The sequence below is a fragment of the Microcaecilia unicolor genome, chromosome 9, assembly GCF_901765095.1.
Source record: "Microcaecilia unicolor chromosome 9, aMicUni1.1, whole genome shotgun sequence".
Lineage (NCBI taxonomy): Eukaryota > Metazoa > Chordata > Amphibia > Gymnophiona > Siphonopidae > Microcaecilia > Microcaecilia unicolor.
The window spans coordinates 50,613,764-50,640,272 of record NC_044039.1 but is presented as its reverse complement, the minus strand read 5'-3'; the positions used below and the strand labels follow the sequence as shown (position 1 = coordinate 50,640,272).

The 26,509-nt window shown below is 46.5% G+C and overlaps 1 protein-coding gene across 4 annotated transcripts in view; it reads right to left on the bottom strand.

Annotated features, from left to right (window-relative positions):
• TEAD4 (TEA domain transcription factor 4) overlaps positions 1–26,509 on the bottom strand; it is a 346,867-nt gene that overhangs the window by 94,464 nt on the left and 225,894 nt on the right. For all 4 annotated transcript variants that reach the window (XM_030214440.1, XM_030214441.1, XM_030214439.1 and 1 more), the window contains 2 exons: positions 18,286–18,329; positions 4,073–4,131 (listed from right to left, as the gene is read on the bottom strand). In XM_030214440.1, the coding sequence (XP_030070300.1) occupies positions 4,073–4,131; positions 18,286–18,329 (103 nt within the window). The remainder of the gene's footprint in view (positions 1–4,072; positions 4,132–18,285; positions 18,330–26,509) is intronic.

Here is a 26,509-nt window from a genome sequence, read left to right as displayed (position 1 = left end):
TCCCCCGCCAGCGAAGGTAGGCGAGCAACGGAGGGGGAGGGTTAGCAATGGCAGCGGCTGGGGGGAGGGGGATCGGCAATGGCGGCGGCGGCGGCGGCGGGGGAGGGGGGCTATAATGTGCCCCCCCTCTCTGGCCCTGGCCCCCCCTACCGCCGCAGTTCAGATACGCCCCTGCTCTCACCTCTTTCAGAAGCGCTGCACGGGCAGGAAGATCTATTGTGTTGGTTGTAGAGTCTCCATGACGTCTCTTCTTCCCTGGCCCAGGCCCCGCCTCCTTCTGACGTAGGTTACTTACGTCAGAAGGAGGCGGGGCCTAGGCCAGGGAAGAAGAGACGTCATGGAGACTCTACAACCAACACAATAGATCTTCCTGCCCGTGCAGCGCTTCTGAAAGAGGTGAGAGGCGCTGCTCGGGTCGTTAATAGGGAGGGGGGTCTCGGTGGAGGAGGGGAGCGGCGTAGTCGACCTCAGGGGGGGCAGCGGGGGCGGGGCACGGGGCGAAAGAATGACGGGAGGCGGAGTTAGCTCTGCAGAACACAGGAACAGGAAGGGAAGGGAGGGGGACCGGGGCAGCTAGCATTTTGCTTTTTCGGGGGGGGGGGGGGGCGGCGGAAAGTGGGGAGCAGCGGGGGGGGGGGGCAAGGCCGTCCATACAGGACGCTCCTGATGAGCGCCCTTGCCCCCTCCCGATCCTTTGTTTTTGGATTTTGCTGACCGGGTAGCCACGTGTATGTGTTGTGGCTTTTTTTTTTTGTTTGTTTTTACGTTTGCAGCATGCGCAGAGCAGCCAGCAAAACGCTTGGCTGCTCTGCGCATGATTTAGGGGCCGATTATCGATGTGTATTGTGATTCTTTGATACATTGTACGTTTGAATACCGATCTGAGCATGTGTGACTTTTTTTTTTGGTGCATTCTTCGTTTTTTAAAAATCGTTAGGGACTTTAACGATTTTGATTTTTTTACGTTTGGTTGCTGCATCTGCCTAAAAGAGACAAACAGAGACTACAAACAGGTAAGGGAATGAATTATGAACTTGGGGACAGTGAATGGAGAGGGATAGGGAGAGGGGATGGGGGAGACAGAGGAAGGAGTAATGGTGTCTGGGTTTGGGGACTAGGAGGGGTAGGGAAAGCTGAAAAGGTAAAACACAAATGAGAGAGGTGAGGGTGAAAACGTTCCAACTACGGCACACAGACAAAGGTAACTGGTACTCAACAAACTCTCAGCTTTCTCTCCCAACAACACTCTAGCCACTCGCCAACTGCACAAAATCGCTAATGGGTCTAAAGACGACTTCCCCCTTACTCTGGACGCTTTTATTTCAGGTCTAACTAAGGACGCCCATGTTTTGCAGCGGAGACTCCCTTCCTTGACAGCATCCCCATCCTTGGCCATATAGCAGCAGAAGACCTGATCTTGGAAATGAAATCAGGTGTTCCACATGGTAGCGTGCAGAAGGCCATTAATGCAACTATGCCAGGTCCCTTATTTAACTGAAGATGGCTTACAGACTTCATGCTAACTCAAAACTGAAAAATGAACCTTCTTCAATGATCTTGGAATCCATTTCAAACAGGGCAGACACTGAGAAGGAAATTCTGTGAATGGTGCCCAAATTTGGGCACTGAACAAAAACCTCGCTCAGACCTATTCTACAAATGGTGCTTCGAGTTAGGCACCGTTTATAGAATAGCACGTTCCTGTAAGATCCGTGCTCAGGGCCGTGCCAACACGGTAAGTGGGGTATGAACCACAGGGGGGCGCCGACCTCTGGAGGGCGCCATCGCGGTGCTTACCCTCACCACTTACCTCAGCTCCATGCCGCCCTGGGGGCTTTAAATCTTTTACCTCCGAGTCCGACAGTCGCAGCAGCTGAGCAGCGTCAGTGAAAGTGCTGCCGACGTCTTCAGCCTTCCCTTCGCGCTCGCTCATTCATTCCCTCAGTGCCCCGCCCTCGCAAGGAAATGACGTCAGAAGAAGGCAGGACACTGAGGGAATGAATGAGCGAGCGTGAACGGAAGGCTGAAGACGTCGGCAGCGCTTTCACTGATGCTGCTCTCAGCTGCTGCGACCGTCGGTGAACACTATAGCCCTTTGGTTTGAACTGCGAGATTGATTGGCTTTGACTTTCATCAGAAGTTTTGAGTCATCTTATTGATTGTTTCTTTATAGGACATGAGTTACTGATTGCATTCATTAGTGGGCAGTTTGTTAAAGCAGATGCCGTGAGCACTTCCCTTTGGTGTGGCTTTTGAAATCTTTGAGGCATTGTATTGCTCTTTTAAATCAGGGAAGCCTCCTTTTGGGGATACTTTATTGATGTTTATAGATTTTTAAATATTAGATATAAATTGTTTTGTGCACATCTTTTTCAATTTTTAATGATATGGATATTTATATTTTTTCATAGGTATTGTGGTGGCCTTTTTGTTGAGGGTGACTCCAGAAGTAGGCATAGAGGGGTGCTGAAACACCTATAAGGCTGTTGAGCCTGATTATTTCTAGTTTGTATGTGGGTGTTGAGTGGTGTCCATATGAGTGAGCGGCAGCTGCAAGATTAAGCTAAGTGTTTTTTTTAGACTGCAGGGAGAGGAGAAATTGCTGGAAATGGAGGGGAGGGGAGAGAGGAGAATTACTGGATATGGATGGAGGAGGGAAGGACAGAGAGGGACATGGATGGGAGGGCAGGGCCCAGGGAGAGGAGAAATTGCTGGAAATGGAGGGGAGGGGAGAGAGGAGAATTGCTGGACATGGATGGAGGGGAGAGAAGGGAAGACAGAGGAAGGAGATGCACATTGATGGAGGGAAAGGGAGAGAGAAGAAATGCTGGGCATGGATGGAGGGGAGGGAATAGAGAGGAAGGAGATGAGATGAGGGACCCAGCTTTTACTTATGGATACAGAGCAAGAAATTAAGAAGAAAGGAGGAAAGTAAAGAAATAAATGGAAAGGAAGCCTGGAAACGGAGTTAAGAGGACAGATAGCAGCAGAATCAGATACTGGGCCAGCATGATCAGAAAAAGAAAGTCACCGGACAACAAAGGTAGAAAAAAAATCATTTTATTTTCATTTTAGTGTTTGGAATATGTCCACTTTGAGAATTTACATCTGCTATCTTATTTTGCAATGTATAGCAATTTGTTTCTAAGAATATTGCTGACAATTCCTGTCAGTGTGGCAAATGGTGAGCGATCATTTTCACGGTTAAAAATCATAAAAAATTATTTGCGATCAAGTATTTCGCAAGAAAGGCTTATAAGCCTTGTCATGATTGCTATTGAGAATGATATATGTACCCAGTTAGATATCAAAGATTCCAATTACTAATTTCGTGAACATGAAAGCACGAAAAGCTAAGTGGTTGTAAACCCTCTATTTGTTCAGCAATCCCACAAAGATGCACTCCATCTTTCAGCTCCTATTTCCTTTGCATCTTGTGCCACACGGGGGGGGGGGGGGGGAAGGGGGGCGCCAAATGAAAGTCTGCAGGGGGGCACCAGAGACCCTAGGCATGGCCCTGTCCGTGCCCAACTAAAAGCCGGTATAAATCCTGGCGTGTAAGTTAGGCGCAGATCCCCCAAATTCCATAATACTGCATGCATCTCTAGTGAATGCCCCTAACCCACCCATGCCCCTCCCAAGGCCACGTCCCCTTTCTAGTTGCACGCTATAGGATTAAGTTGCACATCTTTATAGAATAGTGCTTTGCAAGATGCGCATGTCAATCCAAATTTTTGTCAATAATTGGTTGTTAGTGCCCAACTATTTGCATTAACTGGCTCATTAACCAATTAAATTGCACGTGCAAATTGGGGGTGCACCTTCATGGGGAAAGGGAATTGCCCAACACTCACCAAAATAGAATCAGATGACACTCCACGTGGGCATGAAAATTAAAAAAAAAAAATAGAAATGGACAATAGCCTTCATTTTTGAGCATTTGGGACTAAAAAGTGATTGAAAACACAGGAGAAGGTAAATCATGGCTTGTGGCATAACAGGGCAAAATTCCCATTAATTGCATTTCTCCTTGCTTGGACAGAAGACACATATTCTTGTACAGCTAACATACCTGGCATGGGAGATGGGAGTGGAGGCTGAATGTAGACCTGCTGTGAAAAGGGCTTCACACTACAACAAAAATACACCAAAGACCAATATCAGTTAACAAATGGACTCAGGACAAGTCCTGCTGCTGCTCCCATGAGTTGGTAAATTAAGAGCTGCAGAAACATTTGTTTCTCTCACTCAACAAATGAGAAGTGACTTTCACATCCCCAACCTATTCTACTCTACGGCTGTTTTCTTTTTCAGTAACAGGTGAGAACCCTTAAAGCACCAGAATGGCAGAGTCAAAAGAAAGCAATTTTCAGAAGCCATCTACTCAGGTAAGATCGATTTCCAGACTGTGGGAATTAGACCAGCTAATTCCCATGGTCAGCGCTGAAAGCCAATATTCAATCCCAGGCCATTTCCAGCGACTGGCATTTAAGATCCAGTTTAATTTTGGTCTGTCAGACTTTAACCGGCCAAGCCAATATGCATTACTGGCCGGTTAAAGTCAGACAGGCCAAAGATATTCCAGGGTTTCACATGGCCAAATATGGTGACCAAACTAGACCGGTATGACTTTAGAAATCAGCGGATAGCCAGGTATATTGCCTGATATAACCAGCTAGCCACTAGCCAGCAATAGTCAGTGGTACATGGCTGGCCATGTATCTCTGAATATCGGCAGATAGCTGGTTATCTGGAGGTAAGTATGAATTTACCTGAATAATCCTTCAAGCTGAAAACTGCCAGTCTGTACTCAGCTAAAGCACACACAGGGATCAAAAATACATGTGCTTTATCTAGGTAAAAGTAGCCAGTACAGGGGATGTATTTATATTTGGATGGAAATAATCTGCATACAATACATTTTCAAACTTTGCACATTTTATATTCAAGAGAAAAGCACCCCCAGGAAAAAGAAAGCACAAATTTCTCTAGGTGCTCTTTCCCAGGATTAATTTTTCTAAATAGAAAGTATGTTTGCACTTTCCCTTTGAAAACTGTTTTAAAGCCCATGCTTATAAATAGACACAGATTTTGGGGAAAGGGAAATGGTGGTTTTTGCAACTACATTCAAAGCGGATCACATAGTATATACAGGTACTTATTTATACCTGGGGCAATGGAGGTTTGAGGGGTCCTTTTACTAAGGTGCTCTGAAAAATGGGCTGAAAAATGGGCAGATCCATTTTTCAGTGCGCATATAAAAAAGGCCTTTTTTATTTTTGCCGAAAATGAAAGTGCGGCAAAATAAAAATTGGCGTGGGTCCATTTTGGGTCTGAGACCTTACCGCCAGCCATTGACTTAGTGGTAAGGTCTCTCGCAGTAACTATGCAGTAATCGCCTATGCACATCAAGTCGAAGTTTCCGCCTGATTTTCGCCACGCGCCAGAAAATAAAATATATTTTCTGGCACGTGTAGTTGAGGCATGTGAAAAATGAAATTACCACACAGGTCATGCGGTAGCCAGGTGGTAACTTCAATTTGATGCGCGTTGGGTGCGTGTAGGCGCCTATTCGACTTGGGCCCTATAGTGTGAAATACAAAGATATCAGATATGCACTTTTCCATTGCTGGCAAACAAAATCAAAGACTTCTTACAAAAAAAATGAAGAAGGGAAAGTGCTGTATGATATTGGGGGAAGAGAGAAAAAACAGTGGCAATATAGCAAAGTATGTAGCATTCTGCCACTATACCAGACACATGATGGGCAAATTTCATAAAACATTTTCTGCATGTACAGCATGTTTTGCATGCAAACAACGGGTATTATAAGATTGGAACAGGATACAATGAGGCAAAAAAACACAATATTGACAAACTGAATGCAGAACCAAAGAGACTTTAATGCACAATTATGTCAACCAGAGTCCAGGGTTATTATTATAAAACTAGTATAAAAGGCCCGTTTCGATAGGCAATGAAACGGGCGCTAGCAAGGTAATCCCCCCCCCTCTCGCAGCATCCTTCCTGTCTCCCCTGCCCCCCCTGCAGCCACCCATCTGGTCTCAGGACCCCCTCCCCACCAACCCTCCTCTGCCCCTGCAGCCATGCATGTGCAGCGGCCCTCCTCTCTCCCCTGCTCCCCCTGCAGCCACCCATGTCCAGCGACTCTCCTCTCCCCCTGCCCCCCCTGCAGCCACCCATGTCCAACAACCCTCCTCTCCTTTCCCCTTGCCCCCCCTGTAGCCACCCATGTCCAGCGACTCAACTCTCTCCCCTGCCCCCCCTGCAGCCACCCATGTCCAGCAACCCTCCTCTCCCCCTGCAGCTACCCATGTCCAGCGACCCTCCTCTCCCCTGCCCCCCTGCAGCCACCCATGTCCAACAACCCTCCTCTCCTTTCCCTTTGCCCCCCCCTGTAGCCACCCATGTCCAGCGACCCAACTCTCCCTGCAGCCACCCATGTTCAGTGACCCTCCTCTCCCCCTGCCCCCCCTGCAGCGTCCCTTCTGTCTCCCCTGCCCTTCCCTGCAGCCACCCATCTGGTCTCAGGACCCCCTCCCCACCTCCCTCTTCCCTGCCCCCCCTGCAGCCATCCATGTCCAGCGACCCTCCTCTCCCCCTGCAGCCACCCATGTCCAGCAACCCTCCCCTCTCCCTGCAGCCACCCATGTCCAGCGGCCCTCCCCTCCCCCCTCGGCGCATCACCCAAGCCCCTACCTCCCCCTCGGGCACATCAACCCCCTCGCCACCCGCAGCCGCCAATACTAACGCTGTCTGGCCGCTGCTGCATCTCCTGTTGAGCAGCAGCGGCCGATACAAAAAGAAAAAAGCCCAAAAAACATTTTAAACCTGAAACACGGCTCCATAGACAGCCATCTGGCACTGGCTGTCATCTCTGCAGCCGCTCCTCCTCTCCCCTCTGACGTTGCTGCGCACCTCTGGGGTCTTCCTGCAGGGGCAGTGACGTGGAGGGGAGAGGAGGAGCGGCTGCAGTGACGACAGCCAATGCCTGATGGCTGTCTACGGAGCCGCATTTCAGGTTAAAAATCTTTTTTTGGCTTTTTTCTTTTTGTACTGGCCGCTGCTGCTCCACAGGAGAAGCAGCAGTGGCCGGACAGCGTTAGTATTGGCGGCCGCGGGTGGCGATGGAGTTGATGTGCCTGAGGGGGGGGGGGGGGTAGGGGCTTTGGTGATGCGCCGGGGGAGGGTCTTGGGTGATGCGTCGAGGGGGGGTAGGGGCTTGGGTGCTGCGCCGGGGCAGAGGGGCTTGGGTGTTGCGCCGAGGGGGGGCACTGAGAGCTGATTGGTAGGCAGGGGGAGGAGTAGGGAGACACGCTCTGCGTGTTTTCCTACTCCTCCCCTTGCCTTGGAATCAGCTGTCAGTGACATCACTGACGTCAGTGCATTCTAAACTGCCTAGCAGACCACCTCCGAGGGAGCCACGGTACCAGGCACATTAGAACGTTGGAGGTGAGAATTATTATATAGGACTAGTAAAAAAGGCCCATTTCTGGGAGAGATGAAACGGGCACTAGCAAAGTTTTGGGACAGGGGAGATGGGGTTTGTAGGCTGTCGAGGCATGTGGAGCGACGCAGCTGTCCCCGAAGCACCCTGCAGGCATGGGGAGGTAGCGTTTGTAGCCTCGCGACCTGTGTCCCCCGACCCCCTCGAGGTACCTGCGTTTGTTTACTTTCCAACAGTGTGCTCCGCCGATCGCGTGGAACTCCGTAGTTTGCCGCAGTGTGCCTCTCAACCCGTGTCCCCCGACCCCCCTCAAGGTACCTGCGAGGTCCGATCGCGTTTGTTTACTTTGCAGCAGTGTGCAGATCGCGTGGAGCTCCATAGTTTGCTGCAGTGTGCCTCGCGACCACTGTCCCCTGACCCCCCTCGAGGTACCTGCGAGGTCCAATCGAGTTTGTTTAATTTCCAGCAGTGTGCAGATCGCGTGGAGCTCCGTAGTTTACTGCAGTCATAATGACGTTGTGACGCGATGGCGGGGCATACGGCACTTCAGAGTTCAGGCTTCTGTTTTCGAGGCATGGGCAAACCGGATATCTCTGGCGCCTCACAGTTCCGGTTTTGAGGGGCTTTTGAGGCTTCATTTAGAACGTTGGGGTTGCGAATTATGTCCGGAAGGGATGTGGCTGAGGGCGGGTCCTGAGTGACAGTGAGTGGTGCACAGTGAGTGTTGCTGGCAGCCAGCCTAGTGCTTTAGTGTTTCCCTCCCACAGAGAGAGCCAGGTGAGAATTATTATATAGGATTGTGCAGAGCGTATACACGTGTAAAATGTAGGTGCACCAAAAAACAGTGCTTACTTTTTTCCATGTGTGTGTTTCTAGGGGAGCAGTTTGGGCACAGCAGGGGCAGAACTGCAATCTACGGGTATACTTTTGTAGGGGCTAAGCCCCCGCCTATGTAACTGCAGTGCAGCAGTGCAAAGCTTGGTATAACAACTTTATGTTATTACTGTAGATAGCGATTCGGTCACAGCATGAACTCAGTCCCAATTTTGTTAAGGTCTACAATCCCAAAGCGCTGCTTTTTGTAAGAGATTGTTCAAGGACTGCTCAAATCACTTGACTTGGATTGCAACCTGATGTTCTTGTACAAGAACTCAGGTCAGGCCAACTCAGCCCTCTGGAGTCTGGTGATGGAGGAAGGCCACAGCACCCAAGTCACTAAACTGTTTGGAGTCTGTGTTCTTAGGATTTTCACCCTTAATGATGCAAACTGCGTATCCTTGTGGTTTACAGGGTCAGAAGGTCCAGAACAAAGAGGAGTTTGTTTATCTTCAAGGACAATGCCTGCGTATAGCACAGTGCTGGAAAGCGGGCTGGTTTTTCCGTTCGGCCTGAATGACCACCATTCAGGTTTCTACCAGTCACCTTTTCTGCTGCTGCACTGCTGGGACCTGCTTGGGGCTCTTCTGCATCCTCATATGAAGAAAGGCTAAAGAGCTTAGAGCTCTTCAGCTTGATAAAATGATGGCTGAGGGGAGCTATGACGTCTTCAAAACCCTGAGTGTGTAGAAATTAATCAATTTTTTATTCTTTCATGGGAATACTTTTAAAACAAATAGGAGGAAATATTTTTTCACTCAGCAAATAGTTAACACTTTGGAACTGATTGCTAGAGGATGTAATAACAACAGTTAGCATATCTGGGTTTAAAAAAGGTTTGGACATCTTCCTGGAGGAAGTCCATAGTCTGTTATTGAGATGGACATGGGGAAGCCATTGCTTGCCCTGGGATTGGTAACATGGAATATTGCTGTTATTTGGGTTTCTGCAAGGTACTTGTGACCAGGATTAGTCACTGTTGGAAACAGGATATTGGGCTAGATGGACCATTGGTATGACCAGGTATGGCTATTCTTAAGGTTCTTATGTTCGTCTGGTGTCCTGTACTGATATCACCTGATACCCTCATCTACATCCAGGTTGTATGCCAACTCTATTGTTGCTAAAGGGTAATAGGAGGGCTGATTTTAGTCCCTGATCCAGGCTTGTGTTTGTTCACTCTGACCAATTCTCTGATAAGAACCTCTGCTTTTTACATTCCCGAGTTAACTTGCACTAGCACATAATTCATAGAAGCTAGTTATTAATGTTTGCACTTTTGTTTGCATAAACTTTGTTGTAAATAAATAGACTTTATTTTTATAATAATTGGCCTGTTTCCCTGCTTTCAGTTCTGGAGCAATAGAACTTGGATTCATATAATTTGTGGAGCAGAGTTTTACAAAATCCTAATAACAGCTTCCATTACACAATTTACCCTTCCCACTCTTATAGTGCATAGAAAAAGCACTATACAGTAACTAGCTCCGCCTACACTTTATAAAATACATGTGTATACGCACAGGAGGTTGCAGAAGCCATTTTGAGAGTGGAGCCAGCATGGGCAGGAGTGACTGGGGATTGATCCTGCCCCAACTCCCCCCTCCCCCCCAAACCACCAGGGTTATAATGTAGGCCCAGAGAATCACATTAGGGAGTAGGTCTGGGAAGCGGTATACTCTTGTTTGGGGATGGAGAGGGGCTACTCTTGTTCAAGGAGGAAGAGAGGCTACTCCTGATCAGATGGCCAGGAGAGAACTCTGGGACTAGCAGAGGATCAGGGCTGCCAGTGATCAAGCCATGGCCCAGGGATGTCTTAAGTGCAGCACTTATTGGCTTGGAGAAAGAAAACCCTGGTAAGGTTATTTGGGAAGTGACCCAGGACCACAGGCTCTGTCCTGCATGCAGCATTCTCCTCTCTCTCAGTCTTAACCTGTCACAAATGTTTTAACTTTTGCTGGGTCCCGGCTGTAGCAGCAGTAGTGGCTCTGATGGATGTGGGGGGTCAGTGGTATCATCTTTGAAGCTGAAGCACAGAACTGTGCTCCTTCCAAATTTGCAGCAGCATGTTGTTCTTTGTTTAATTTTACTTCCTGTACACTGAGCACGTCAGAAGTGAAACCAGGTGAAGCATCTCATTGGTTCACATAACAAAACATTTGGTGTTGGTTTAAGTTGAAGCCAGATGAATTTCAGCAGTAGATTTGGTTTCAGTCCAAAAGTATTGAGACAGTTTCGGCTACAGATTTGGTTTTGACCCAAACTTTAAAAAGTAGTTCTGGATGCCATCTAATATGCATGTAATCCCATAAGTGTCAGTGCAATTTTTTTGTATGCAAGACATAGTTACCTCTAGTGCACCCCCATGTGTATGTGTCCAGTATGCTGTCCCATGTTAGCACACATTTTTTTGCGCACAGTCTGTTTGCATGCTATTTGCTTAAAGCACTGGGGAGCAAACCTTTTGTGTTACACTTGCATTAGGAAACTGTGCACTGACCTTTAGAGCAGGACTCTAATGCAAGGTTAAATGCATCACCCTCTCTGACAACAATTAATGTCATATAGATAAAATAAACAATGACTGCAAGCTCAGGGCCAACCACCCAATAGCTCAATGACAGTGTGAGAATAACCACTGGTGGGCCCAGGTAGGCTGTGCCTCCCCTCCCACTTTGAGTTCAGGACTAACCATCAGCAGCACACATCATTGGCAGTACTGGAGGAGATCCCCAAGCTCTGCCAGCTGAAGATGTTTTCTGTTGCACAGGCCGTCTGAGCAGCAGGGAAGTCAGTGGTACACATCCAGCCACTGACACTGGTATCTCCCATGCTTGCTCAGTTTGTACGCATAAGCTCAGAATGTGCAGGGGTACCTGCATCAGCACCTGGAAGCCTGCCCTCAACTTTCCCGCTGCTCAAATGGCCCAGGAGGCCACAGAGTACATCTTAAAGTGGTGGGGCTGGGGGATCTCTGCCAGCCAAGATATTTCTAATGCCAGGGGATGGGGGGGGGGGGGGGGGTAGGAGACAGCGGCAGAGAGGAAATGAGTGGGCCTTCCAGTCCACTCTAGGCCCTCCCCCAAAACTGACTTACTGCTATGCCACTGGAATGACCTAGGGCGGGGTAGGAGGAGTGAGGCTGGGGCAAGTATCTGTACATGCAGAAAGGTATGCCTCAACAATGTCTAATAGCTGGGTTTGGTAGGCTTGTGCATCATGTTTTGGAGGGATTTATAGGCCAAGGACTACACTGGTTTGGTCACTGCAAAGTGTGGGGCTAGGAGGACATGGGAGGACTATAACATGAAGAAAAATATCCTGAGTAGCTACAAATGAAGCATCATGGATTCATTGCAATAGCAGGGGCTGGTTCCAATACAGCTGTAGATTCAAAGGGCAAAAGGAAGCTGATACCCAACAAAGGATCAAAAGGTTAGGTTGACAGAAAGCAGCATGTTCAACAGAAAAACAGAGAGCACCGTTTAGGAAAGAACAAAGAAAAAAAGGGCACAAAGGCTCAGAAAAAGAATATTGTGGTTATTCTCACCATTTAATAAAAGGTTTATTCAGGGGGAAGTATACACACAACAGTGTCGGAGTTCAAGAATAGTTTAAAGTTTGAGACAAGCACCAGCACAAGAGGAAACCAGTACACACTATCACTGTATGTGTAACTTGCTAAGTTGACTGAAAAGAGCACCTAAGACAGCTTGCAAAAAAGTAAGCAAATATTTTATAAAATACATATAGCGCTGGCCAAAGATACCGATGTCTGGTGCAATTGTCCAAATGTGTCAGCAATTTTATAAACCAACCTACCCAAATAAGTTGCATTTCTAGATTGGGAACCTATTTGCACATGTAGTGCTAGTTGTATGTGTAGGGAGTAAGGACACCTAAAGTTAGGCACCAGGACATAGAGCACTAAGGGGCCCTTTTACCAAAGGGTTGCCATGTGGTAACTCGGAGCTATATGCCAGCAGTAGTTCCACCTCAGCGCGTGACATTTCCAGCGCTAGCGGAAATATTTTAAAAATATTTCGACAGGGGGTTACCCCTTGGTAATCAGGCACCGTCAAACACTGCCTGGTTACTGCTGGGTTAGTGCAGGAGCCCCTACCACCACCTCAGTGGGTGGCGCTGAGTGCTCCCCATCAAAAAGGTCAGTGACAAGTGCGAACTTACCGTACGGCCATTTCTTTTTCAGCCTTTTTAGCCACTACAGTAAAAAGGGCCCTGGCACGTGGCAAAAATGGCTGCCGCCGCTAGCACAGGGCCTCTTTTCCCACAGCTTAGTAAAAGGGCCCCTAATCAAAGATTCAATAATGGTAATTGTGCGTGAAATTACTGTTATAGAATATGACTGCAAGTACGCATATATGTGCCTAACTTTAGGTATACGACAGTATTTGATGAGGTGCTTATGCAATTCCAATTTTTTCTTTTTTTTGAAGACCTCAGTCAAATGGAGTAGTGGAGCTGTGTTATTTCTTGGCTGCTATTCCCCTATCATCACCGGTCTTCAGTTTTTTAATTTTTACTTTAGTTTTTCTATTATCTCAAAACTACTCTAAATTACTTCTGTGCTCATCAGTCAAATGTATCATATAGCTTACTGAAAGCTGTTTTCAAAAATAAGTTTTACAGTTATATCTCAGTTGTCACTTATCTTATTGAAGAATGTTTTCAAAGGGGATTTTTATTTGACATGGCGTCATGTTTCAACCAACAGCTTTATCAAGAATCGTCCCCAAAAAGCATTTCTGCCATCCGTGCCGGCAATGTTTTCTCTCTTGTATTGAGGGTCTAACTGGGTAGGAGAGTCTTCTGCTCGATTAAACCCCACTGAGCTGGCTAGCTGCCGATATTCAGCGGTACTTAACTGGGTGGTGCCGCTGAACATCTCCGTTAACCGGTCAGGTTACTGGTAGTCTGGGGGCCAGGGCCAGCTTAACCATTGGACCAGGTGAGGCTCTGGCCCAGGGCAGCAGTGATTAAGGGCACCAAAATACTCGGCTTTTGACTTCACCTAGTCTACAGGTTAAGCCATTTCTTCCTCACCCCCTCATGGATCTGGCACTGCTCTTTCACTCTCCCATGGTCCTGTAAAGTTTACGTCAGTCACTGGAGGTAGCAACAGCAGCAGAACCACGACAGGCTGCCTTCGGCCAGCTCCTGAGTCTTCCCTCTGTCACATCCTGCCTCCTCTGATACAGCTTCCTGTGGACGGGATGTGGCACAGGGAAGACTCAGAGGCTGGATGAAGGCAGCCTGTCATGGTGGTATTGTTGCCGCTGCCACTGGCAACCAACAAAATTTACAGGACAATAGGGGAGTGAGAGAAATGAGGGAACAGTGCCAGATCTGCATGGAGGGGTACAGAAGAGGGGGAAAGAAAGACTGCACTGAGGGGGGGGGGTGAGATACTGTAATAAAAAGGATTTGGGAGATTGCTTTTCAACTCTATCTGCCTTGACTAACAAGTGCACTTGGGGTCTATATTGTTGATTAGAAGTAATTCTGTTTAAAAATGATTGTTTAACTTTGATTGTGTGAAAATAAGTTGGAATGTAGAAGATAAGGCACATCTCTGAAGCCAGCTTGTGCAGGAGGGAGACAGAGTATGCTTGAAGTTCAGGAGATAAGCCACCTGGCCAGTGGTTTGTGTACCTGAACCGAGAGCGTGTGACTGCATCCTCATGTACATTCCTGTCATTTTTCTTGCCTCTGAAAATAAGCTTTAGCTTAATAAGAAGGGGGGGCTTGTTGCAGCAGAGCTTTGAGGCTCATCTGTGGATGGACGCATCGTGCAGAAAAGACTTGCTCCTGGTCATAAGGAGACTTTGGGCTTTTGCTGCAAAGGACCTGATGAGATAAGGGCCTGAAATTCCTGACCAGTGATGTTGTATGTATAATATGTATATATCTGTCTTATAGCTTTCTTTAAGTTAGATGATTTAATCATTGTATATATCTTAATTATTGTAGATTTTAGAACCTCTAATAAAGGTCTCATTTACCTAATACGAATCCAAAAGAATCCACAGTAATTATTGAGTAGTCTGTGTTAGTGAAGCAGGCTGTAAATCCATAGCAGTACAGATACCAAACCCGTGGGGAGGGGGCACCAAAAGCAATGTGTTGAGGGGGGAAAGGGCGCTGCCAAAGCAAACTGGCTCAGGGTGCTACTGTGTCTTGAACTGGCCCTACTGGGGATGGAGCTTGGGCACAGCCAGCACTGCTTAGTCAGTTAGCGGCAATATTCAGCCCACTAACCCCCGGATTCTATATAGTGCATTTAAATTTAGGCGCCAAAATCGGTGTAGATTCTAAAACACCACATGTAACTTAATTGGCTTAACAAGCTAATGAGCCCTGATGTCAGTACTTAACAAGCAATAATGAGCACTATTTTTTATTTATTTGGTACATTTGTATCCCACATTTTCCCACCTATTTGCAGGCTCAATGTGGCTTACATAGTACCGTAAACGGTGTTAGCCGATTCCGGTATGAACAAATACAAGGTATGCACAATTACAAGGTGATATTGTGGTAGAGTAAGGTACATGTATGGTAAATACAATCGGGGGGAACATTAGAGAGGGAGAGGAAGTGTTGGGATATGTCCATTATGGCCTTTGGTTTCGTATGTCGCAGGTATCCAAGTTTTTTTATGTTAGGTCAGTGGGGTATGCTTTTCTGAACAGATCTGTTTTTAGTACTTTCCGGAAATCTAGGTGGTCGAGCGTAGTTTTTACTAGTTGTGCGTTTAAGTAGGACAGGCCAGATGCATAAGTGGATTAGTCCTTTGCTGCTTGGGTAGTGGAGGTTTAGGTATGATAGTGCTGATTTTATAGTATTCCTGGTTGGAAGGTCGATGAGGTCTGTCATGTATCCCGGTGCCTCGCCATAGATGATTTTATGAACTGTCGTGCAGATTTTGATACTTTCTTTAATCGGAAGCCAGTGCAGTTTTTCTTGGAGTGGTTTGGCACTGTCGAAACACGTTTTTCCAAATATAAGTCTAGCTGCTCTATTTTGGGCGGTCTGTAGTTTCTTTATGATTTGTTCTTTGCATCCCGCATAAATTCCATTGCAGTAGTCTGCATGGCTTAGTACCATTGACTGTATCAGGTTGCGAAATATTTCCCTTGGGAAGAATGGATTCACGCATTTGAGTTTCCACATTGAGAAAAACATTTTCTTTATGGTGGATTTCGCTTGGGTCTCTAGTGAGAGGTATCAGTCGATTGTTACTCTGAGAATTTTCAGGCTGTCTGAGATAGGGAGGGTGTATCCTGGGGTGTTAATGTTTGTAGGTTTGTATGTATTGTATTGGGATGAGATACTGAGGCAGTGTGTTTTTTCTGTATTGAGTTTTAGTTGGAATGCATTTGCCCATGAGTTCATGGTGTTTAAGCTAAGCTTGATTTCATTAGTGATTTCTCACACAGCAGGGAGTAGGAAGGGAAGGCTCCTCCAAGAAACCGGGGAAGACGTATATTGTAAATCAAACCTTTATTCCAAGTTACACAGTGAAAAACTAGATTTGACACAGCTGTGTTTCGGCGCTAAAAAGCACCTTCCTCAGGAGTCTTATAGTGTACAGCTGATTTTGTATATTCTATTATCTGTGATATATTGGTGTTACATAATACCGGATATAGAGAAGTGCTGGAGCAATCAACACATAATGGAGGTTTCTTTCGGCAGAGACATCGGATAAAATACCTATATCCGGTATATTTAGCAAGGTTGTCTGCCAATGGGATGTCAGTGTTGGTTATGATAACCGGCGTTGTGTCTAGTAATTTGTTCATGAGATGGTATAGTTTCTTCGTGTTTTTGTAGTCCGGCCCAATTTTAGTTTTGTAGTACAACCTTTTGGTCTGTCTTATTGTGTATTTGTATTTCCTTTGTGTTTGTTTCCATGCATTGAATGTGTGTTCATCTTTTCTTTTTTTCCATGTGCGTTCCAGTTTCCTTAATTGTGTTTTTAATGTTTTCAATTTTTCGTTGAACCACGGTATCAAGTGTGAAGTTCTTGTTTCTAGGGGTGCTAGTTCGTCTAGTATATGTCTGCATCTTTTGTCCCATTCTGAGAGGTAGTGTAAGGAGTCCATTTGTGCTGTCCAATCATTATTGTATATCTGTTGCCAGAAAGTACCTGGGTCTATTTGGCCTCTCATGGTGTGGGTTGTGTGTTCTCGTGTGTGGAGAGAACCCCTTTTCCGCCATTTTAGGGATAGGTTTAGTTTGTAATGGTCGGTCCATGGTGTTTCTGTCCATCCAGTTTGTGTAATGGTTAGATTCTGATCAGTGGACAATTTGTATGAGATGAGGTCGAGAGTATGACCCTTCTCATGGGTTGTTTGCATGTGTGGCCATGTAAGAGCACATAAATGAAGGAAGTCCTTACATTCTCTTGCGTTGGTAGAGTTTGGGTCTTCTAGGTGAAGGTTAATGTCTCCTAATACTAGTATATTGGAGTTGGATATACAAGTATTTGAAACGAAGTCCATGAAGTCTGCTTGGCTTTGGTTCCAGTTGCATGGTGGTCTGTAAAACAGGACACAATTTAGGTGGTTGAACAGGGTTTTATGGTGGATTCTGATTGAGGCTATTTCGAGGTGGGTTGTTATAGATTCGGCAGTGGTATCAATATTGAAGTGAGATCGGTATATTAGCACTATACCCCTCCTCTCTTTTCTTTTCTTTTCTTTTCTGGTCCAGTGAGTGATTTTATATCCTGGAGGACATAGGTTTAAGATGATAGGGTCCTCCTGATCATGGATCCAGGTTTCAGTGATGAAGAGTAGATCAAGTTTTGCTGACGTGATCCAGTCTGTTATTATTGTTGTTTTATATTGGCACTGATTAGAATTTAGACACACAATTTGCTAAGTGTATTCTATAATGATGTGCGCCAAACATCTAACGTGCGTAAGCTAAAAGGGGATGAGGAAACAGGTGTTTTGTGGATGTTCCAAAATTTGGGCGCCTAGTTATAGAATATGGCCCAGGACGCCTAAATCTGCGCGCCGGAATTTACACCATGTTTTATTTGGTGTAAATGGATATGTTCAGATTTAGGCGCTGAAATATCAACTAAGCGTATTCTATAATCGGAGCCTAAATCTAGGTGGATTTTTTAGGCGCCATATATAGAATCTCCTCCTAACTGGCTAACTGAGTGCATCAAGCTAGGGCAGCAAAAAGGCCGTCCTAACTTTATATGTCGAGTTAACTAGGCACCAGTCTGAATATCAGAGGGTACTCAGTTAACTTCCAGGCCAGTGTACGTATCCAGATAGTCAATGCTGGGAACCGTGCATGTTCTAGCCCTGAATATCTAGGGTTAGGTCAGCCCGTGGCTGAAGCGGCTTACAAGCCACTTAACAATGTGGGTTGAATATTACCCCCACCATATACAAATATTAATATATTTAAAACAACCAGCCACAACATGCCTCCTTTCTATGTGCCCTTTCTTGAAACGATATATGCTTATCTTACACCCTTTTATAAAACCACTACATACGTGTATAGTCCATTTCTAAATGTGTAACTGGTGCCTACGGTTTATAAAATTAACCTCTTGATATTCCTGATTAAAGACAACAGTGTTTCTGATTACTGGAATATTTATTTTACAGGGTACAAAGGAAGAATGCTCTTTAAATATAACATCATCACTGGGTCAGTCACTGCATTTCTACACTGAGTAATTTTTGTACTTTTGGTTGGTTGTTTTTTTCCCTTTACAAAATCTGCCACAAATAGTTTTAGCTTATTTCTGCAGACTCCTGAAAAGGGGGTTAGTGAGCTGACAGAAATGTTGTCACCTATATCTGTCTGAAAGGACACATTAGGTTGGGGAAGGGAGGATCTTTATTTACAGACATTATACATCTGGAAGACTGAACAGAACTCACTCTTGAGAAGACCCAGCTTGACCTGGTAATGGCCCTTGCCAGAACTGCAAAACATAAAAAAAGCAAAAACAAATACAAAAAACAGTATGGGTAATGCAAAGGACAGCACATGTTTCACAACATTAATCAACTGGGGATTCAAAAATTAATGCAAAGGCCAAAACTATTCTTTACCCTTATACAGCTGATGGAAAGCTGTTTCTTAACCTTATAAACTGCTCGTAATGCAACAGAAAGCCAATCCTAAGGAAGGGGTCAAAGCGGAGCAATCACTCCAGGGGGGGGGGGGGGGGGTGTCTGCTTCTTACCTGCATCAGCTCCATCCTTTGCCAGTTCAGTCAGAACTACACATGGGCTTGCAGTCTTACAGGACCTGCTTGTGCTATATATTCAGACTTCAGACTGAAGCTGGCAGAGAAGGAGGCAGATGCAGGAAAGAAATATTGTACAAGACAGAAATGATTGCACTGAGGGGGAGAAGGGGAAGGGCTTGTGTGGAACACACAGGGGCTGGATGATTTGCAACATATTTTGCCTTAGGCTTTGTACCCACTGTAGCCAGCCTTAATCACGGCCCACTGACTTACAAAAAAAATCAATAGATTCGATATTCAAAGCAATTTAAACATCCAAGAGAAGCTCCAGGCTATTTAAATTGTTTGTCTGGAGCTAACCGAATATATTCGGTGGCACTTAACCAGGCATTGAATATCCAGGGATACTACCGCTGATGGCCTTAAAAACACTGACCGCTTCCAGTTGAGTGTTCACGCCAATGTATACTGCATATGCGACCTCTTAGAAATCTCATGAAGGACTGAAGATTGAGAAACTTAAGGACCTGATAAATCTACGAGTTTCTCCACACAGGGTAATTTTACAACTGCCCAGGCTAGTCAAAGGCACATGCATACTTTTCACTGCACTAACTTTATCCGGGTGCTTTCACTTTGAAAATTAGCCCAGGAATTGTACCTGCACACATCTACACCTGCTAATTGGTACCGATACACATGCGTACTTTTAAATGTTCTGAAATGTGTGTATAGTTACAAATCCCACCTCAAACCTGACTCCGGATACACCTCCTCCTACAGCAGAATGGCACTATGGGGATAATTTCATGTCATCTTTGCATATTATGGACAAAATTTAGTACATGGCGCCCAGCGTGTTTCTATACACAGTGCTCCAAGCTCCACCCCCCCAGTATAGAAAAGCATAGCTGGAATATTGGCATTTACACATGAATGTGCACATATATGGCATTGTGATTATTTATGCGTGCTCTTGCAGGGGGATGATCAGAAGCAAATGCCGGCGCTAGAGGCTGTTAGCACCGGCGTTTGCTACCGCCCCATGATCAGAGCCCTCGAGCGCGTGAAACAATGCCCTCGAGGGCTCTGAACGCAAGTAGCATGCAAATGCATGCTAAACAGGGCATTAGGTATTCCTCCCCAATGATCAGTGGCCAGTACGCCAAAGTTTGGGTCGCTGGCTGCGGCAAACCCTACGCCAGCTCCGAGCTGGCGTTAAGGTTTGCAGATCATTGGGGAGGAATGGGGAGCCCTGTCCAGCATGCATTTGCATGCTGGCAGGCCCCCATTCCCCCCAACAAGCAAACCTGCCAGCAACAGGGGGGCTGAGGGTCCGCTGGACCACCGGTCCCCCCCCCCCAACAATCCCTCCCAGTGCATCCAGTGCATCCCTTATATGGTGTGTAGCCCCGCTCAGCGCATCCCAGGATGCACTGGGTAGGGCGTCGCCATTTTGTGGCATCGAAGGAAGAGGAGGGAGGCAGGCTACCTCCCTCCTCCAACCTAAGGTAGGGGTTAGGGAGGGGGGCGGATTGACACTGGACCACCAGGGGCCCTAGCCAATGCTGGGGGGCTGGAGACCCACCGGATCTCCAGCCCTCCCTGAACATGGGGGGGGAATCGTCAGGGGGGGGACCGGCAGTCCAGCGGACCTCCAGCCCCCCTGTCGCTGGGGGGGAGGGGGTTTGGTCGGCACCCACTGCACCACCAGGGACCATTTGCTGGGGGGTTGGGGGGGCTGCAGACCCAACGGATCTCCAGCCCTCCCTGAACCTGGGGGGGGGAGATCGTCGGGGGGACCGGAAGTCCGCCGGACCTCCAGCCCCTGTGTTTGACAGGTTTGGGCTTTTGACAGCCCAGACCTGTCAAACAAGTGCGGGAGGACTGTGCTGAGCGCATGCTCAGGCACAATTCGCCCGCACTGCTACCCCATGATCAGCGATAACTGCATGCTTAAATTTGCATGCAATTATCTCTGATCATTGGTGCGGTAAAGCCCTGTGCTGTTCCAGCGCTATTTTAGAGCACTGTTTAAACAGCGCGGGTCTTTTGATCATCTGTCTCTCGGTGCCTAAATATTTGCACCTATATTATATAACTACCCAGTCTGGGGTAAATTCTATCAGTGGCGCCTAAAAATCAGCGCTGAAATTTTACATGCTAAGCGCTATTCTATAAAGGGTATACACCCTTTATAGAATATCGCTAAGAGCATAAACTGCGCCTAACTTTAGGTGCATAAAATTTTACAATGCCCCCGAAATGCCCCAGCCACACCTCCCAAAATTTATGAGTGTTAGGATTTATGCACGGACCGTTATAGAATACGATCTGAAAATAAAATCCTAATTAAGGCCAATTAATGCCAATAATCAGTTGGTGCTGATTGGCTTGATAAGCAATTAAGTTGCGCACGCAAATTGACTACATGCGCTAATTTGCACGCACAACTTTAGTCACCATTTATAGAATCCGGGGGATTGAGGATAATTTTATAACTCGGTGCACATATTAACAGTATGCTCATTTTTTTGCCTGTGTGTTTACTGGCACATTTTCAAAATGAATTTATGTGCATATTTTCATTTTGAAAAATATTAAAGGGAATTTATGCTCATACATCTAGTGAACACCTGCTCTTTACTGGGCACAAATTTGTAGTGCTTTTTACATGCATACGCACAGATTTTATAAAGGATGAGCTTGATATTCAAAGCAATTTAACTGGGCAGGAGAGGCTCCTGGCTGATTATATTACTTGTGCAGGGCTATCTGCTGATAGTTGGAGCTAACCATTAAACTGAAACTAGCTATTTTGTGGGCGGTCTGGGGTCAGAGTTGGCACATATGCAGTTACATGCCAATATTCAGCACTTAACTGCCTAAGTTAACCAAATAAATGGGAACACATGAAACACAGTCCTGTCTTTATCCGGTTTCACTTAGACAATGAAATACAGCAAAGTTATTTAACTGTAGCAGATATTCTCCGAGGACAGCAGGGTTTATATTCTCACAAGTGGGAAATGCAGAGTCATGTTGCCCGGTCCGGCCTTTATAACAAGCCATAAGAGCTTTTGTGGAGCGTCAGACATGCTCTGCTCCACCACACATGCACAGGTGCCTTCCCACCCATCCCTTGTGCACAGCTACCGCAGTTAAATACTATAGCAAAAAATAAAACCCTTGTAGAGGAGGTGGGAGGGTTTGTGAAAATATAAGCCCTGATGTCCTCAGAGAATACCCGCTACAGGTAAGTAACTTCGCTTTCTCCGAGGACAAGCAGGCATTAATTCTCACAAGTGGGGTTATCCCTAGCATCCAGAATCACAGAAAACAACAAACATTGGTCAATTGGACCTCGAAACGGCGAGGACATAACTCAGATCAACCTGAAACTATATACAAACTGAGTGAGAGTGCAGCCTGGCACAGAATAAAACGGGCCTAGGGGGTGGAGTTGGATCTAGACCCCAAACAGATTCTGCAACACTGACTGCCCGAACTGGCTATCACGTCGGGTATCCTGCTCAAAGCAGTAATGAGATGTGAATGTGTGGTCTGAAGACAACATCACAGCCTTGCAAATTTCTTCCATGGAGGCTGACCGCAAGTGGGCTACTGACGCAGCTGTGGCTCTGACATTATGAGGCTTGACATGATTCTCCAGTGCCAGCACAGCCTGGACATAAGTGAAACAAAAACAATCTGCCAGCCAAATAGAGACTGTGTATTTCCCGATGGCGAACCCATCAAAAGAAACAAAAAGTTAGGCAGACTGTCTGTGGGGCCTTGTCCACTCTACCTAGTAGGCCAATGCTTGCTTGCAGTCCAAGGTGTACAAGGTGCTGTCACCAGGATGGGAATGAGGTTAGGGGAAAAATGTTGTTAAGACAATTGAGTGGTTCAGATGGAACTCCGACACAACCTTTGGCAGGAACTTAGGGTGCGGAGGACTACTCTGTTGTGATGAAACTTAGTATAAGGTGCATCCACTACTATAGCCTGAAGCTCACTGACCCTACGAGCTGAAGTAACAGCCAACAAGAAAATGATCTTCCATGTCAAGTACTTCAGATGGCAGGAATTCAGTGGCTCGAAAGGAGCCCTCATCAGCTAGGTGAGAACGACATTGAGGTCCCATGATGTAAGAACATGAGAACATAAGAGTAGCCATACTGGGTCAGACCAGTGGTCCTGTCAGTAGAGCGCTGTTGAGCCCAGTACTCGGACCAGGTTCTGCTTGGTGGCCAGACAACCCCGGGTTTCACCTGGGCTGACCGCTGTTCTCAAGAGGTGGAGCCCCTAGGTGCGAGAGGCCTGCAGGACTTACGAGATGGAGCAGGAAGCAGGGTGGTGAATGTAATGGCCAGACAGACAGCAGGCAAGAGAGTGATCCAGGTACAGGCAAAGTCAATAGGCAGGCAGCAGGCAAGGGAGTAATCCAGGAACAGGCAATGGCAACAGGCAGGCAGCAGGCAGGGGAGTAATCCAGGTATAGGCAATGTCAATAGGCAAACAACAGGCAAGAGAGTAATCCAGGCCCAGGTAAAGTCAATAGGCAGGCAGCAGGTCAAGAGAGTAATCCAGGTACGGGCAAGGTCAGTAGGCAGGCAGCAGGTCAAGAGAGTATTCCAGGCACAGGTAAAGTCAGTAGGCAAGCAGCAGGCAAGAGAGTAATCCAGGCACAGGCAAAGTCAGCAATGAGGGACAAAGTAGAGAAGAAGCACACTACTGAGCAAGTAACACCTTCCAAAGTAGAAGCCGAAGCAGTAGAAGCAGGAAGCGCCCAGCTGATAAAGTGTTGGTGTCTGACATCAGCAGAGACCAGCAGAGAGAAGGAGCACACCCATAGGACGAGCAGGGGAAGGAGGAACCAGAAGACCAATAGGAGAGAAACAAGGAAAGCCAGGCAGAGAGACAGCAGACCCAGGTGCATGGAAGCAAAGCAATCAAGGAGCCTGCACCAGAGAAGAACTACACACACATGGCTCAGGGCTGTGCCAGTCAAGTGTGCATGTCAACGGGACCCCACGCAGCCCGAGGACGCTGCTTGTGTTGAGGTAGGGGACATGACAGGTCCATCTAGCCCAGTATCTTCTTTTCCAAACAATGGCCAAGCCATATCACAAGTACCTAGCAGAAACCCAAATTGTGACAACACTCCATACTACACATCCCAGGGCAAGCAGTTGCTTCCCATGTCTCTCTCAATAGCAGACTATGAACTTTTCCACCAGGAATTTGTCCAAACATTTTAAAAACCCAGACACGCTAACCGCTGTTACCACATCCTCTGGCAAAGAGTTCCAGAACTTAACTACTCATTGAGTGAAAAAATATTCCCTCCTATTTGTTTTTAAAGTATTTCCATGTAACTTCCTCGAGTGTCACCTAGTCTTTGTACTTTTGGAACGAGTAAAAATGGATTTACTTCTACTTGTTCTACACCAGTCAGGATTTTGTAGACCTCAATCATATCTCCCCTCATCCATCTTTCCATGCTGAAGAACCCTAACCTCTTTAGCCTTTCCTCATATGAGAGGAGTTCCATCCCCTCTATCATTCTGGTTGCTCTTCTTTGAACCTTTTCTAATTCCACTATATCTTTTTTGAGATAAGGCGGACAAAACTGAACGCAATACTCAAGGTGCGGACTCACCATGGAGCGAAACACAGGCATTACAGTATCTTCGGTTTTATTCACCATCCCTTTGCTAATAATTCCTAGCATCCTGTTTGCTTTTTTGGCCACCACCACACATTGAGCAGAAGATTTCAGTGTATTATCCACAATGACACCCAGATCTATTTCTTGAGCGCTGACCCCCAAGGTGGACCCTAGCATCAGGTAACTATGTTTCGGATTATTCTTTCCAATGTGCATCACCTTGCATTTGTCCACATTAAATTTCATCTGCCATTTGGAGGCCCAGTCTTCCAATTTCCTAAGGTCTTCCTACAATATTTCACAGTCCGCACGTGTTTTAACAACATTGAATAGTTTTGTGTCATCTGCAAATTTGATCACCTCACACGTCATTCCGATTTCCATATCATTTATAAATATGTTAAATAGCACCGGTCCCAGGGCAGATCCCTGCAGCACTCCACTATTCACCCTCCTCCTCTGAGAGAAATGACCATTTAACCCTACCCTCTGATTTCTGTCCAATAACCAATTCCTAATCCACACCAGAACCTTGCCTCCTAATCCATGACTCTAATTTTCTCAGAAGTCTCTCATGAGGAACTTTATCAAAAGCTTTCTGAAAATCTAGATACACTACATCAACGGGCTCACCTTTATCCACATGTTTATTCACGCCTTCAAAGAAATGAAGCAAACTGGTGAGGCAAGACTTCCCTCGACTGAACCCATGCTGACTCTGTCCCATTAAATCATGTTTGTCTACGTGTTCTGTAATTTTATTCTTTATAATAGTTTCCACTATTTTGCCCGGCACTGACATCAGTCTATAATTTCTCGGATCACCCTAAAATTGGCGTCACATTGGCCACCCTCCAATCTTCAGGTACTATGGACGATTTTAACGACAGGTTACATATTACTAACAGTAGATCAGCAATTTCATGCTTGAGTTCTTTGAGTACCCTTGAATGTATGCCATCTTGTCCAGGTGATTTACTACTCAGTACATCTTCCAGGTTCACTGAGATTTCTTTCAGTTCTTCCACATCATGACCCTTGACACAGGCAAAGGTTTGACAGGGGACTTTGAAAAAAGCAAAATTCTTATGAAGTGAACAACTAGAGAATGTCCAGAGATGGGTTTACCCTTTACATGCAGATAAGCACTAATTGTGCTAAGGTGAACCCTTACAGAGTTGGACTTGAGACCAGACTCAGAAAGGTGCAGAAGGCATTCAAGCAGGGACTATGTAGGACAGTAAACAGTATCTAGGGCCTTGCCCTCACACTAGAAGACATACCTCCTTCATTTGAAAGAATAACACCTCTTAAAGGAATCTTTCCTGTAAGCCAGCAAGACTCGGGAGATACCTCCTGACACACAGGGTGTGATCCGGTGCCCCCCTGCTTGTTGGTGTAATGCATTGCAACCTGGTTGTTTGTTTGAATGAGCACAATTTGGTTGGCCAGCCGATCTCTGAAAGCCTTTAGAGCATTCAAGATCACCCAGAAGACCAGTTTCCTGGAGGGACCGTGATCCCTGAGTGTGAAGCCCATCTTCATGAGCTCCCCAACCGAGGAGAGATGCATCTGTTGTCAGCACTTTTTGTGGCTGAGGAATTCAGAATGGAAGTCCCAGGGTCAAACTGGATCGAACAGTCCACCAGAGCTGAAAGTGAACAAGGTCTGGAGACACTGGGATGGCATTTTCCAGGTCTCCCATAGCCTGGTACCACTGGGAGGCTAGGGTCCATTGGGCTGATCTCATGTGAAGGCATGTCATGGGTGTTACATAAACTGTGGAGGCCATGTGGCCCAATAACCTCAACGTCTGCCGATCGTTGAACCTGCTGAGAGGCTCGAACCTGAGAGGCCAATACAATTAAAGTGTCTGCCCTTGGCCCTGGAAGGCTTGAACCTTCTGCATATCGAGCAGGGCTCCGATGAATTCCAATTGTTGTGCAGGATGATGATAGGACGGGGTAGTTTATAAAGAACCCTAATAGTTCTAGCACCTGAATAGTTCTCTGCATGGACTCCCAAGCACCCTCCTCTAACGTGCTCTTCACCAGCCAATCATTGAGGTAAGGGAACACATGTACTCCCAGTCTGCACAGCAATGCTGCAACTACCGTTAGTCATTTGGTAAAGACCCTGGGAGCTGACGCGAGGCCAAAAGACAACAGGTGGTACTGGTAGTGATGTGTTCCCAGCTGAAATCGAAGATATCTCCAGTGGGCTAGACGTTTCGGGA